The sequence below is a fragment of the Trichinella spiralis genome (genome assembly GCF_000181795.1).
Source record: "Trichinella spiralis strain ISS 195 chromosome Unknown Scfld5, whole genome shotgun sequence".
Lineage (NCBI taxonomy): Eukaryota > Metazoa > Nematoda > Enoplea > Trichinellida > Trichinellidae > Trichinella > Trichinella spiralis.
This window is the reverse complement of record NW_003526944.1, coordinates 15,421-29,464: the sequence shown is the minus strand read 5'-3', so window position 1 is coordinate 29,464 and position 14,044 is coordinate 15,421. Positions and strand designations below refer to the sequence as shown.

The following is a 14,044-nucleotide window of genomic DNA, read 5'->3' as shown; positions in this document are numbered from 1 at the left end:
TCCTTTTTACGCCGCTTTTTGCGTCACGCAGCCAACAGAAATAACATTTTCGTGTCTAAACGTTTAGAAATGAAGGCATGAAAACGAAACAGACTTATCTGAAAATTAGACTGGTAAAATGGATGATGGAAATCCTTTATTTTTGCATTGACAGTGCGTCGCGAAATAAGGTTTGGAATGCATTAAATATATGCGGAGTGAGAAACAGTTTGAGAAGACGCAGATTCTCTTGGAAGAATTATAAGAATTAAATCCGGTTGATCTTGAGAAAGAATTCGACGACTTTGAATCACTTGAAAGAGAAATGTTAGAAATTCAACGCCTTGCAGAAGATTTTCTAGATGGTAGTACAGGAAAAAGATCGATATACACACCGAAAAATATAAGTGATTCCGTTTTCAGTGTTTGCTTGCTACGTTGTGAAGTACGGAATTTCCACGGGGACGTGTTAGAATTCACGACTTTCCACTAACAATTCGAATTGAGTATTTATTCATGCACAGATATCAGTTACTCTACGAAATTGTCAAATTTTGGTTTCTGTCTCTGCAGATTCGCTCTTACAGCCACAGGTGACTTATGTATCACAGCAGCCAATAACTCAGTGGCGATAGAAATTTTGAAAAATAGATTTGGTGTCACAGAATCACATAAGAACGTTGTTGGAAGTGCCAAACCCTTAGCTGTAAAATTAAAACGTTTGCATGATCAGTTCAATCTACACGTACGCCCACTTGTACCGCTAGGAAAGAGCTGTCTGTGATGCAATAATTAGCTGCAGCAGATATCGTAATGGAATTATTCAAGCAGAAAATTTCCATTGTTACTTGGAAAAAATGAGAAGAGGAAAGTTTTGTGGATATGTTGACAAGTTCAGATTTAGCATCACCTTTTACCATTTTACGAAATCAGGTAAGAATTGAACAGTCGATTAGCCACATGTACGGCATGTTCACATACTATTTTTATCAAAGGATCAAAAATCTAATCAAAAGCTGGAAGATTTACAACGACAGCAGCGTTGGAAGGGAAAATGGAAACAACACCGAACACTTGCGTAATTTGTCATGGCGCACATATCTATCACTGTCAAAAATATATGTAAGCGAAATGGAAAGATCGATGGTTTAAGTTTGAGCAACAAGGTTTATGTTTTTATTGTCTTCGTAGTAGTGATTTACAGATCGCGCACATTTTGCAAATCTGAAGGCATCTTTCCAAGTGCGAATTTGTTGTTAAAATGAGAAACTATTCTTTCTATTTATATTGTGATTATTCATTTTCAATTTCATAAATTGAATTGTTTAATAAGTTTAGGATTAAGATGTATTTTAGAAAAACGAAGAATTTCCGGTCATACTTTTTGAAAAAAGACTGTTATAATTTTAAATGCTGAAGTAATTTAACCTAGTACTGGTGTGTTTGTTATCCGCATTCTTCTGTATGTATGCAAATAACTGCAGGAAGCAACTGTGCATAAAACGGCAGCAGTATGTTGCCTGATTTTCAGTTTTACAGTTGTGATTACTGTGGTGTTTTTGGCCTTCTTCGTTTTTGGAAGAAAATAAAGTTTCTCCCCACCAAAAATGCTGTGCGTGATACTGGTGCAAGCGTACACCGAGCTCAAGAAAGTTAAAGTGGTCGATTTGAACAGTGTTTGCCAAGCAAAATGCAGTCAGTCCATTATTTGAATCCGTATAAATTCGTTTTTCTGCACTTTCCAATATGTTTAAATTGAAGTTTAATCGTTTATGAAAAATAACATTACCAAATAATGTAATGTGGAATTTTCCCAAGCATGTTGTACAGTAATAAAAGGTGTAAGTAATAAAGTATCATTCTTAACTTTAAGATGGCTACTTTATTTCTTTTTAATACCTTTAACTACCTTGTAAAAGCAAAAAATGGAATACGCAAACATTTAATATGAGGGGCTAATATGCAACTGTAAATGTGTATATGTAATGAATTTAACAGTAAATGAGAAATGTATTTTCGAAGTTGTCAACTAATTTTCTGTAAGGAGTACTGTAAAAAGATTTGACAAATTTGATGGCACATAATTCTTCGTTTCTTATAATGTGCAGGTCAGCTCAATGTTTCTCTTGTTTCACTTAGTTACTTGTTATTAAATTTTACTTCAAGCATTCACACGAGAAAGAAATCCATTTTCGAATTCTGATGTCACTCTTATTTTGCAACATTAACAACAATGTTATTGGTGACACTCTTTTGCAATATGTTGTTTTTTATTTTTGGTTAATATTATTTATTTTCTGCAAGATTTGCATTACTGTGATTAAATTTTTATTAAATTTTATTGTATTTTCTATTCTGTTTTTTAAATGCTTATTTAGCAATTATTGTTTTTGTATTTTTGGAATTTTAATGATTCGATGTTGCTTTAAATGTAGTGATTTGTATTTTCAAAAACAAAATAAAAAATTTATTTTGCATGCAAAATAATTTAATATAGTTGAAATTAAGCAATTTTTTTTTCTATAATTCATATATTATAAATTTACGAGATGAAGTTCCATCACATTGACCGATGAGAATCTGAAAGTGTCATTTTAGCAGCTGCTTTTGATTATTAATCGTGCAGGCTTTCATTTATTTGTTGCACTGATTTGCCTTTTGAATTTCGCAACTGTTAGCTATGATTCCGCTCTTTGGTATGTTTTATATATTATTCATTTGCGTTACGCTTCTCAGATGAACTCAGTTACTGAGCACTGTTGTGATTGTTTACTACGATGCGTGAACAATTCTTAATATAAAGCTGCCCTAAACTTATTGTTTTTAAAATACAGGTTGCTCTACTTAACAAATTTTATTTTTATCACCCGATGATCGTGCCGGCTGTTCGTGTCTTATTGCGTGCCTTCACCTTGAACAGACGTTCCGCTTGGAGCCGTGCCTTACTGCCTGCAGCATCTAGTAAGTTTTTATTTCCTTTTCCATGTAATTTTTAAAGTGGCGTTTAAGAATATAGAGTTGAATTTGGAAAAATTCAAAAAAATTGTTACGGAATTCATAATTCATATGAATTGACATACGAGGAGCTCAAAGCCCTCTACGACGCAAATGATGTTCTGATTATTGACGTTCGTGATCCGGAAGAAATTAAGAAGCAAGGAAAAATTGAAGGATCCTACAATATTCCACGTATGGTTATATTTATTTAAATTTCTTCTTATAATGCATTCTTTAAACAGTTGGGCAGCTTTCTGAAGCTTTGAAATTAACTCCAGAAGCTTTTCGAAAACAGTATCATTTTGATAAGCCAACAAAGTACGACGCAAACATAGTTTTCCATGGTTTAAGTCACATCAAAAGTACGGCAGCATTGGAAATTGCCCATAAATATGGATACAAAAAGTAATCTTCTTAACTTCATAAATGTTAATTAATCTCTAAAATATTTCAGAAGTCGTCACTATCCTGCTGGATGGGAAGAATGGTCCAAAAATGTTACCAATGAACCTTGAGTTTTCACATGCTGACATTCAGCTGTTGAACATCGTACTCTCATTAACCAGGTCAATATATTCTTTACAGTTATACTTACGAGAATCTGTCATGAGATTTAAGATTTTCCTGCAATTATAAATTATGTTTTGCTACAATTTACAAATTGCATTTGGTTGATTGTTGGCTTCAGAGAACAGAAATTAATAATTTAATCAAAGCATTCGTGCGCTTGAACGAGTTCGTCAAGTTTAGTTGAAAACAGCTCACTACATATTTTATTATTTTTGATAGATGATGGATTCTTTGTTACATAGGGTACGTAGACCTGCAATGCAGAATATTACAATATGCTCATGGCCGAAAATTTAAAATAAAGATACCTCGGAAAATATTGTTTGCAGCAAGTTATGCACATTTTTAGCGTGGATATCCGTGTTAATAACGAATTTGAGCGATGTTGGAGTCTCAAAATATGTTAATTTGTACGAGTCAGTGCAGAAGCTTTTGAAAACGCATCTGATAAAGAAGTATTTTGAAATAAATAATTTTGTAATTTTCAAACATTTTACCTAGTACTGATGGGTGATAATTTGTTTACAAATGATTTAATTGACGATATCAAACCATTTACTAGTTGAAATTCCTATAAACTAACGCAACATTACATAACCACATTTACAGTTTGACAGACGCACCTCAATCCGATTCATAGATAACTGTTTGTAACGTTTCCATTCAATGTAACTGATACATTTTCCGTGACGATCAAATATGTACAAACAATAAATTGTCATTCTAAAATTTAGTCCGTCAGAACTTACAGTATACTAAAGTGAATGCAGGTACATTGATGTTTAGTAGGACGCATTGATCGATTGACCTCCAACGCGTTGATGTACGGTGTCGTAACTGCATCTTTTTGTTGGTCGAAAGTTTTAAATTTTTACGGCAGGAAATGTATTGTTTTGTGCATAACTGAACCGACATAACTTGCCAAAAATTCAGCTTTACAAGTTGATCGACAGCATCATGTTTTCCATAAGTCAAGGTGAGATACGCGATTTGTTTCCTTCTGTTTTTGTGTTTTAATGCGTTCAGTTCTGTGATAACTGCTGCTATGGACATGGTTATGATTGTTTATAAACCTTTAAATTTTATAAGAATAATGTCTTTTGTCGTAAAGATGTAATTTTTAAAATTATTATTTTATTTTAACGATTGAATTTATTCGTGCCTTTCTGTACCATGTTGGTTTAATTTGTTTACGACGTAAAGTACTTATGTATATATAATTCTGATGTTACTCAGAACTTGTAATGTTATTTTCTTAATAGCGATCATGATTTTTTGTGATATTTTATCTGTCATTTTAACAATTTCAATATATAAGTTCAATTTTTTTGCTAAACTAGAATTCTGTATTTGTGAACTGAATTATATATTTTCTTTTCATCAGATCAATAAAGTCAGTTTTTGTTTCAGTTTGGATTTTTTGCAGTTTTAAAGCTTTTTAAGTTTTTTTACATTATTCCATTTTAACAACTTTACTGACTCGTAACTGATAAGGTGAAACTTGAAAGTCATTATTTTCAGCTTCGAACAACATTGTTCACCAATTTACTTCAGATTATTAATTGTTTCTTTCCCAAAAGAAACATAAGAAGAATACTTTATTTTTATATTTATTCATCGATTATTAGTTTGTCTATTTTTCAGTTAAATCAAGCTTCCGTATAATCTCAAATCGCCAACATTGATTGAATGAAACGGATGTAACATTTCATATAATTAGGAGTGAGTTGTAATGTCGTCATTTTTACAGTATCCAAATAGTTTTCAAGTATGAATTGTATTGCGATGTTCATAATTGTTGATGTTTAAATTACTTATTTTTTTAAGCCAAATGTTTCACGATTAGTTTATTTTTTTTAATTTATATTAAGTTTAATGAGCAAATATTTTCCCGGTGAAATAGATTTTAAATTTCAGATGTTTGTTCCTGTGAAAACAGCTATTGCAACTTTTATTTAATGTATTTATTAATGCATGTGAGAACAGTATATGTATCTGTATATTTATATGGTTGATTTTTTTGCATTTTTGATAGATTAGATTTCTTATTCGTGGTTTCAATTTTTAGCTGACGCAAACTTGTTCCAGCATCCTACTTATATGCAGTTTGGTGGTCTGTTTGGCCAACCAGCCGTTGGTTTGGGTGGTCCGTTAAGTATGGCTCCCATTGGTCAACCGCCAATTGGTGCGCCTTTGAGTGTTGTTTCGTCTGAAAATCCTATTGGCCTTGCGCAAAGATCCACTTCACTGTCCATTAGCTCGCATTCTTCTATTACTGGACCACCTGGAAGTAGCGATAGTATAGCAGTTTTCTTGGCCCCAAGGCGACCTAACCATGGCATTGAAGGACGCCCAATTGGACTCAGAGCTAACCATTTTCAAGTGCGAATTCCAGGTGGTTTTATTCATCATTATGACGTTAGCATCTCTCCTGAAAAATGTCCACGGCGAGTTAACAGGTCGTCGCGGTGGTTTTCTAGTTACATTGTATTTGAATTTTACTTTTGTAAATTTGTAGGGAAATCATTAACACAATGGTTAGGGCATATTCCCGTATTTTTAACATGTTGAGACCGGTGTACGATGGTAAGAAGAACATGTATACAAGAGAACCGTTACCAATTGGTAAAGACAAAATTGAACTTGATGTTACTTTGCCTGGCGATTCAACTGTTGAACGTAAATTTCATGTGACAATAAAATGGGTGACACAAGTAAGTTAACTTTTGTTCTAATGAAAGGACAATTGAATATTTTTATGTGAAATTTTGGTTTTTTTGTTGTTTTTTATTTTAAACTTTATTTTATTAAAGGTAAGTCTGTCGATGTTAGAAGAAGCGATGGAAGGCAGAATTCGAACAGTTCCATATGAATCAGTGCTTGCCATTGACGTAATTTTGCGTCATTTGCCCAGTTTAAGGTTTTCATTTTGATTTAATATAATAATAATAATAATAAATCACAATTGATTTTGTTGTTGTATTAAGGTATACGCCAGTGGGGCGTTCATTTTTTACACCACCTCAGACGTACTCCGAGAGCAAACTTGGTGGCGGTCGGGAAGTTTGGTTTGGCTTTCACCAAAGTGTGCGGCCGTCGCAGTGGAAAATGATGCTCAACATTGATGTGTCCGCAACCGCTTTCTATCGTTCCATGCCTGTAATAGAGTTCCTGGCTGAGGTACTCGACCTGCCAATGCAAGCTTTAGCTGAACGTCGTTCATTGTCTGACGCTCAGCGCGTAAAATTTACCAAGGAAATCAAAGGTTCGTAAACTAGCCTTTATTTATTTTTATTTTATTAATTTTATTTTTCATGCTTTTTAGGCCTTAAATGTGAAATTACACATTGCGGCACTATGCGAAGGAAGTATCGCGTTTGCAATGTCACTCGGCGACCTGCTCAAACTCAAACGTATGCAAAAATTTTTTTTTATTTACAGGATATTAATAATAATAATAGTATTGTGTTAATGATGTTGAAGAAGCTGCATTATAATTTAGGTTTCCATTGCAACTTGAAAGCGGCCAAACCGTCGAGTGCACAGTGGCCAAATATTTTTTTGACAAATATCACATTCAGCTAAAGTATCCGCACTTGCCATGCCTTCAAGTTGGGCAGGAAAACAAGCATACGTACCTGCCTCCCGAAGTCTGCAACATAGTGCCTGGTCAACGGTGTATCAAAAAGCTTACTGATACGCAGACGTCGACTATGATTCGTGTAATTGTTTTCTTATGTATATTCTTTTGTATTTTGGTCTTTATTGACTTTAATTTTAGGCAACTGCCCGTTCAGCACCTGAAAGAGAAAGGGAAATATCAACGCTGGTACGAAAAGCAGATTTTAATGGTGATCCATACGCGCACGAATTTGGAATTGCCATCAATCCTGCAATGACAGAAGTTAAAGGTCGCGTATTATCAGCACCAAAATTGTTATACGGTGGTAGAGTAAGTTATATATATATATTTATTTATTTATTTATATTATTTTTGAAAAGCATGTTAAATAAAAGTGGATTGCATATTTTTTGAACATTTAGACCAAAGCTACAGCAGTACCAAATCAAGGTGTATGGGACATGCGCGGCAAGCAGTTTCACACGGGCGTAGAAATAAAAATTTGGGCAATTGCCTGTTTTGCTCAACAGCAGCATGTTAAAGAAAATGATCTTAGGTGGTGATTTTTGTCTTTTCTTCAAGTGTCACTATTGGAATAGCTTTAAATAAGTTGTAATGTGAATTTAAATTTAGAAACTTTACTCAACAGTTGCTTCGAATTTCTAATGACGCTGGCATGCCAGTAGTCGGACAGCCATGTTTCTGCAAATACGCTACTGGCGTCGATCAAGTTGAACCGATGTTCAAATATCTCAAACAAACATTTCACGGCATACAGTTGATTGTAATTGTCTTGCCAGGAAAAACACCCGTTTATGGTAAAGATTTTTCTTCACTGCACATAATTTTTATTATATGAATATTAGTTATTATTATTATTATTATTATTACTGTTATTATGTTATAGCTGAAGTGAAGCGTGTTGGTGATACAATCTTGGGCATTGCTACACAATGTGTGCAAGCAAAAAACGTTGTGAAAACTACTCCTCAAACACTGTCAAACTTATGTTTGAAAATTAACGTGAAGTTGGGTGGCGTAAATAGCATCCTTTTACCGAGCATTAGGTAAAGAATCTTATTTATTTAGCAGTTTTTGTTTCCATTTTTCCTTTTATTTATTTTTTTTTCAGACCACGCATTTTCAATGAACCTATTATATTTATGGGTGCGGATATAACGCATCCGCCTGCTGGGGATAGCAAGAAGCCGTCTATTTCAGCTGTGAGAATAGAATGAGCAGTAATAGTATTATGATTATTATCAGTTTTTGTTAATACTTAGGTGGTAGGAAGTATGGATGCTCATCCTTCACGCTACGCAGCTACTGTACGTATTCAACAGCATCGTCAAGAAATTATTACAGATTTGGCAAATATGGTGAAAGAGTTGCTTATACAGTTTTACAGAAGTACCAGATTCAAACCAACTCGAATATTGCTTTATCGAGATGGTGTGTCAGAAGGCCAGTTTTTTAATGTAAGTATTTTACCATTTTTGATTTTTATGCAAGTTGAACGAATCTGGAATTGGAATATTACACGTATATATGTTCCCAGGTTTTGCAGCATGAACTTCGTGCGATGCGCGAAGCTTGCATGATGTTGGAACGTGGCTATCAACCAGGTATAACTTTTATTGCAGTTCAAAAACGACATCATACAAGGTTGTTTGCCGTAGAAAAGAAAGATCAAGTAGAAGTTTTAATTTCATTTTAATCGATTATTGTTCCATTTTTACAACGTTTGTCAGGTTGGCAAGGCATTCAACATTCCACCTGGTACAACGGTTGACGTTGGCATTACACATCCTACGGAATTTGATTTTTTTCTTTGCAGCCATGCTGGCATTCAAGTAAGCTTTTAATGCGAATGCAGCGCAGTTGTTCAAAAAATACAAACGTGGTTTATCTTTAGGGTACAAGTAGACCCAGTCATTATCATGTGCTTTGGGACGACAATAGTTTAACCGCAGATGAACTGCAGCAGTTGACTTATCAGCTGTGCCACACTTATGTTCGCTGTACCCGGAGCGTTAGCATTCCGGCGCCGGCTTATTATGCGCATCTTGTCGCTTTTCGAGCTCGTTACCATCTAGTTGACCGTGATCATGATAGGTGAGAATGAGGTATTTATCTATCCCTAATGCATATGTTTGTTTTTTTCCTTTTTTAGCGGTGAAGGCAGTCAGCCATCCGGTACGAGCGAAGAGACAACAATGAGTAGCATGGCTAGAGCTGTTCAAGTACATCCGGATGCAAATTCGGTCATGTACTTTGCTTAGTAAAAAAGAAACAAAAAAATAATTGCACATTTTTGTTTTTTGGTAAGCAGAATACTATATTGTTGCATATTGCTTTATTTTTACCTCGAGTTTTGCAATTTTGTACACTATATTTGTCTGTTCCTTCATTCATCCATTTGAAAAATCACCGATATGTGTGTTTCACTTTGTTGTTAGTGTTGTGCACAGTTTTGTCTTGAGAGCAAACTTTATTTATCCTCTTCGGAAAATCTAAATTATTTTTATATTTTTATTTATTTATTTATTTATTTATACTTTTTGTTTTTGTTTGTTATTTGATTTTTTGTGTTTATGACCGTTTTTTTTGCAGCAGAGAAGCTGTTCAGACAGCAAGATTTCTTTTGCGCTTTGCATTTGAATTCAGACTGTTTGTTCGCTGTTTTGCTGTTTCCTGTGCTTGGTCAGCGCATGTTGTTGCCGATATTTTTACTGAAAAATATCATTTAATTTATTTTTTACTGTTTAGGTACTTAATTTTCTTTCCTCTTTGATTCTCACGTTCTTCTTTTACAATATTTTTCACCATCAATTGGCCAAATACGACATTTCATATCTTATTATTACATGTGAAATTGGCCCTGTGAACTTTCTCCGCTTTGTAATAGATTCCAACTTCTGCTGCTTTTTTGCTATTGCTGTTGAGAGCATTTACGTATTAATTTGAATTTGAAATCTCCCCTAATCACAGAAAAGAACTGATGATTCATCATTATTCACTCCAGTCGACTTTAATATACTGTTTATCATATGATGTTGAACTACTAGGTTTTTTTCTTTTTGTGTGCGCGTGTGTGTGTGTGTGTGGATATTCGTTCTTTTGTATTTTTCTTTAGGTGAAAATTTAATTTCTTTCTAACCGACGATGATAAAACACTTTCCTATTGTTTTTCAGTATTATTTGTTTATGGTAATGTACTTTTATAGAGCTTTTTGCTCTTGTGTTTTGTGATTTCGTTGAATATTCCGGTATTTTGGGCGCCTTTGAATAGTTAGCGAGAAATTTATGTTCATTTTGTCCGAATGACTTCTTTTCTTGGTTTTGGAATAAAATTCTTTATAAGGTAATTTGTTTATCATTTTTATTATATAAAAGTTTAACAAGACATAGTTGTACTAGCATCATCATCATCAGCAATATATAAACAGTAGCAGTAGTAACAATTAATGTAATTGCTACCTGCTGATAAATTAGCTGTCTTACTGATGAGACGTACAGTAAAGTAGGGATTTGTCAGTTGACAACGATTGTCATCCTGAAATAGTGTCAGTGTAAAATAAATTTGTGAAATTCACTTCTCTTTCATATGTCATACTTAAAGGCTGATGTTGTGCAGTGTATTTATTCTTGACTTTTAATGGAACTGAATGTCTTGAAAGTTGAGAGATTTTGAAATAGTTAAATTCTTGCTAAATAATAAAAAGGCAGTGTTAAAATAATCAATTTTGTAAAAGTGACGGATTCATTTATTCAACGAAGTTTATATGCGTACAAAACAGTGAAGCAAATGCTTATATGTTATTTGAAAAAGAATATTTGTTGAATGTTAAAATTCAGTTACTATTATTTTCAAGAATAATGCGTTAGATATTGGCATGATAATTTGACTTGTTTTAATACTGAAAATGTGATCTAATATTTCAATATTTAATATCCAGATTAGAAAAGACGGTAGGAAAATTTGAAAAGAATTTTTTTTTATTAAGCTTTATTGTTTTTGGCATAACTTGAATGATTCTGTGTAGATTTTAAAATAGTTTTGTTATATATTATGTAGGGGAAATATTATTCAAAAATAAAAGAAAATATCGTGAATAAGAAAAGTTAAACTAACGATCAAGCGTATGTATGTTGGTGAGCTGTGCTAATGATTCATAGAATTTGTTGAAAGTTATCTGAATGTGATGATGTAAGCATTGATGAGCATACTGTAGATACACGTGTAAATAAAAAAAGAGAAAGAAGAAAATTGTGCTTTACGTGATGTTGAAAAGAAAATTGAATTACTTTCTTTTAACACTCTAAAGCGGAAAGGAAAATTGCTTTCAGTTGAAATAATGTTCTTCACGAACTGATGAAATTGTTATTGATCATATGCTGCTTGGGTTATCTTTTATGCTTTTCATTATAGTATTGATTGATTTGTTGTAAATATCAATAAATAAAACATAAAGATGACTACTCTGAATTGTTATAATAATCTTGATACATATGTGATAAATATGAATTTGTTTATGAAATTGATTTAAATCTTAATTTTAATTTCATTCAATCTGTTTTTGAAAGAACTTACTTTTTTTCAAAAAATAATTTTTTTTTTCATTGTTAAGCAACGTGATCTAATCTCAGTTCACAGCTGTTGACCACAGGATTTTGGTATGCGTGCACACAGTTGAGTCGTTTAGCAATTTCTTTTTCCAAACATGCTAAATAAGAATCATCAGAAAGTTCTTCCCATGATCCCTGTTGAAAGATGAAATTGATTAATAATGTAAATATTAATAGTTAAAATATTGCCAAAAATCTACTTTACTTTTAAAAATTCGGTTGGATTGTCAATGTAATGCAAAGACAAACTGTCCCATCGATCTGGAACACTGTATATGGAATCTGCTTTTGGTTGGACTCCTCTACGTTTACGACATAAAAATAATGCAGCTAGAATATGAAAAAAAATTTAAATTAAAAGAAAATTATAGTTTACGAATATGGGTTATAAAATAGTAGAGATAGCGAAAAGATTTTTTTTGAATATTGTACTTATCAAACCAACAAGAAGCAACGCTGCTGCACCAGCAGTAGCAATGGCACCAATTTTCCAAGCAGACCATCCAGTCCAATCCATAAAAGAGGCATTGGATGTAGGCGATCGTTTGTTCTCTTGCAATGAGAAATTGGTTAATTTCAAAACGAACGTTTGTGTAGAGCTGTAATGATGAAAATAGAAAAGATTATAATATATATGTATTGGGATGAAGTTGGTGGGTGGTCATCGACTTTTCGTTATATTTTATTAAATGAAATTTGACAAAACGTGAAAAGTGGAAATGTGGCCACCAGCTATTCAGCTGTTGATAAATAACACCCATTCATGGGTGTTATGTGAATGAATATTGCGCTTAATTGGTATGAATTATAGGTGCAGTCTGGTTTACATTTTTCTAAATGATAATGGTTTGAAAATAACAACGCAACGCTTATTCATTGTATAAATTGGCGACTGTTTGTTGTTGAAGCTGTTAAATGAATTTTTTTTCTTTTATTAATACTTTTAAAATGTTCAAATCAAATTGATTATTTTGGTCAGTTGTAATGTTGACTAACGAAAACTGGCAAATAATTGCTATAAGCGGTAGAATATGTATTATAATTATTTATTTATGTATTTACTTACGGAAAAGGCAAGCTGATAAAAGAAGAAGTGTGAAAGAAATAAGATTTGTTTGAAGTTGAAATTCTTTTGTGTTGATTAAATATTTACTGAACGTACGTACTATTGAAGCAGTTATTTAGCATTTGCAGTTGGTTCGAGTTAGCTTTCATTCAATTCATTCATTCTTCTTTTCAATCAACTACTTTTTGAATAGGCTGAAAATTTCGAAAACAGAAAGTTAGTCAGTCCAGTTGATTGAGAAAGCTGAATTTGAATTGAAAATTGAAGCTTCAACACTAAGCTATAAAAATTAATAGATCAATTTGAACGTGCTTAAATTTGAATGAACAACTTATTTAAAAGAACAAATTATTCATTTTCTAATAAAATGTTGGAAACAAATATTCCAATTCTTTACTGTATATATATCTAAATGGGTGTGTGTATTGTCGGTAAGTAATTTAATTAATTCAAATGAAGCATGAACAGTGGAAAATAATTATTCAATTGTAGGTAATTTAATGAAAGCTAACTGTTTTAAAATATTCATCTTGGGCATTACTTTTTTCTAAACCTTTGCCGAGGAAATCGAGTACAAGTAACAAGTTCGATGTCAACAAGAAGCATGTTAATTTTACAATTATTTTCTTTCTAATCACCCTTTCAGCCTGAAAGCATGACCAAGAAAATGTTCCATGCAATTGTGAAAATATTAACGAAAACGACTGACTGATGATTGATTGTCTTCATGATTTAAATAATGGAAAGAATTGGAAAAAACAAATCAGGAAAATATGAACAGTAAACATTTTCCAAAATATCATTTGTATGTCAATGTTTCTGTGTTAAGTCTTTAGTATTAGTATTATGAGGGAATGACATATGCAAATTTTACAGCAGTAGAGTTAAATATAGAATCATTTCAAAAGCTCTAATAAACACTGAACTATAAAGTATGTGCTTTTTCTTTCAGCTTAAGCTTTCAATTACTGTTGCATGCTTTTTTCAACTTAAATGAATAATAAACATAAATATTTTTGATTATATGATTTTTTCTAAATTATCATATGAAATTAATAAATACTTTTTCATCAAAGCTGCTTCTATCTTTTAGAACAATAACCTTTCTTTCTTGTTTGTGAAAATTTTAAATAAACTGCTTCTTTTTACATAGAATTTTGATTTTAAATATTTACCATTTT

The 14,044-nt window shown here is 32.5% G+C and overlaps 5 protein-coding genes across 5 annotated transcripts; 2 read left to right on the top strand and 3 right to left on the bottom strand.

Moving 5' to 3' along the window:
* Positions 1-510: 510 nt before the first annotated feature.
* Tsp_03659 (hypothetical protein) lies at positions 511-899 on the bottom strand. Its single transcript, XM_003374415.1, has 2 exons — positions 725-899; positions 511-683 (listed from the first exon to the last, which is right to left on the bottom strand). The coding sequence occupies exons 1-2, from the start codon at positions 897-899 to the stop codon at positions 511-513; spliced, it is 348 nt and encodes a 115-aa protein (XP_003374463.1).
* Positions 900-1,586: 687 nt separating this feature from the next.
* Positions 1,587-3,491, top strand: Tsp_03658 (heat shock protein 67B2). Its single transcript, XM_003374414.1, has 6 exons — positions 1,587-1,631; positions 2,146-2,241; positions 2,814-2,940; positions 2,989-3,168; positions 3,219-3,381; positions 3,431-3,491. Exons 1-6 carry the CDS (start codon positions 1,587-1,589, stop codon positions 3,489-3,491), a joined length of 672 nt encoding a protein of 223 aa, XP_003374462.1.
* Positions 3,492-3,682: 191 nt separating this feature from the next.
* Tsp_03657 (trafficking protein particle complex subunit 1) lies at positions 3,683-4,599 on the bottom strand. The gene is made up of 5 exons (XM_003374413.1): positions 4,355-4,599; positions 4,140-4,269; positions 4,044-4,117; positions 3,855-3,990; positions 3,683-3,799 (listed from the first exon to the last, which is right to left on the bottom strand). Exons 1-5 carry the CDS (start codon positions 4,597-4,599, stop codon positions 3,683-3,685), a joined length of 702 nt encoding a protein of 233 aa, XP_003374461.1.
* A 1,047-nt stretch (positions 4,600-5,646) lies between these two features.
* Positions 5,647-10,105, top strand: Tsp_03656 (eukaryotic translation initiation factor 2C 2). The gene is made up of 17 exons (XM_003374412.1): positions 5,647-6,005; positions 6,065-6,260; positions 6,360-6,466; positions 6,534-6,811; positions 6,872-6,959; positions 7,049-7,268; positions 7,328-7,498; positions 7,591-7,724; positions 7,802-7,986; positions 8,076-8,235; positions 8,301-8,391; positions 8,452-8,646; positions 8,727-8,861; positions 8,920-9,021; positions 9,084-9,283; positions 9,342-9,492; positions 9,938-10,105. The coding sequence occupies exons 1-16, from the start codon at positions 5,647-5,649 to the stop codon at positions 9,448-9,450; spliced, it is 2,730 nt and encodes a 909-aa protein (XP_003374460.1). The 3' UTR covers positions 9,451-9,492; positions 9,938-10,105.
* Positions 10,106-10,565: 460 nt separating this feature from the next.
* On the bottom strand, positions 10,566-12,314 carry Tsp_03655 (putative leucine-rich repeat protein, induced by the SPI-2). Its single transcript, XM_003374411.1, has 6 exons — positions 12,239-12,314; positions 12,003-12,127; positions 11,804-11,932; positions 11,304-11,397; positions 11,031-11,101; positions 10,566-10,724 (listed from the first exon to the last, which is right to left on the bottom strand). The coding sequence occupies exons 1-6, from the start codon at positions 12,312-12,314 to the stop codon at positions 10,566-10,568; spliced, it is 654 nt and encodes a 217-aa protein (XP_003374459.1).
* Between the last annotated feature and the right edge of the window lie 1,730 nt (positions 12,315-14,044).

Bases quoted from the DNA above. Each gene is read 5' to 3' on its own strand.
- Tsp_03659 (XM_003374415.1), bottom strand. From the start codon at position 899: ATGGTAAAAGGTGATGCTAAATCTGAACTTGTCAACATATCCACAAAA. The intron at 684-724 runs GTGTAGATTGAA...TTAATTTTACAG, and splicing joins AGCGGTACAAGTGGGCGTAC to CTAAGGGTTTGGCACTTCCA.
- Tsp_03655 (XM_003374411.1), bottom strand. From the start codon at position 12,314: ATGGATTGGACTGGATGGTCTGCTTGGAAAATTGGTGCCATTGCTACT. The intron at 12,128-12,238 runs GTTTGATAAGTA...TTCATATTCTAG, and splicing joins AGCAGCGTTGCTTCTTGTTG to CTGCATTATTTTTATGTCGT. The intron at 11,933-12,002 runs GTAAAGTAGATT...ATCTTTCAACAG, and splicing joins ATCCAACCGAATTTTTAAAA to GGATCATGGGAAGAACTTTC.
- Tsp_03656 (XM_003374412.1), top strand. From the start codon at position 5,647: ATGCAGTTTGGTGGTCTGTTTGGCCAACCAGCCGTTGGTTTGGGTGGT. The intron at 7,499-7,590 runs GTAAGTTATATA...TTGAACATTTAG, and splicing joins AATTGTTATACGGTGGTAGA to ACCAAAGCTACAGCAGTACC. The intron at 8,862-8,919 runs GTAGAAGTTTTA...AACGTTTGTCAG, and splicing joins CCGTAGAAAAGAAAGATCAA to GTTGGCAAGGCATTCAACAT.
- Tsp_03657 (XM_003374413.1), bottom strand. From the start codon at position 4,599: ATGTCCATAGCAGCAGTTATCACAGAACTGAACGCATTAAAACACAAA. The intron at 4,270-4,354 runs GTCAATCGATCA...ACTAAATTTTAG, and splicing joins CGTACATCAACGCGTTGGAG to AATGACAATTTATTGTTTGT. The intron at 3,800-3,854 runs GTATCTTTATTT...TCTGCATTGCAG, and splicing joins TGCAAACAATATTTTCCGAG to GTCTACGTACCCTATGTAAC.
- Tsp_03658 (XM_003374414.1), top strand. From the start codon at position 1,587: ATGCTGTGCGTGATACTGGTGCAAGCGTACACCGAGCTCAAGAAA. The intron at 2,941-2,988 runs GTAAGTTTTTAT...GTGGCGTTTAAG, and splicing joins CTTACTGCCTGCAGCATCTA to AATATAGAGTTGAATTTGGA. The intron at 3,382-3,430 runs GTAATCTTCTTA...AAAATATTTCAG, and splicing joins CATAAATATGGATACAAAAA to AAGTCGTCACTATCCTGCTG.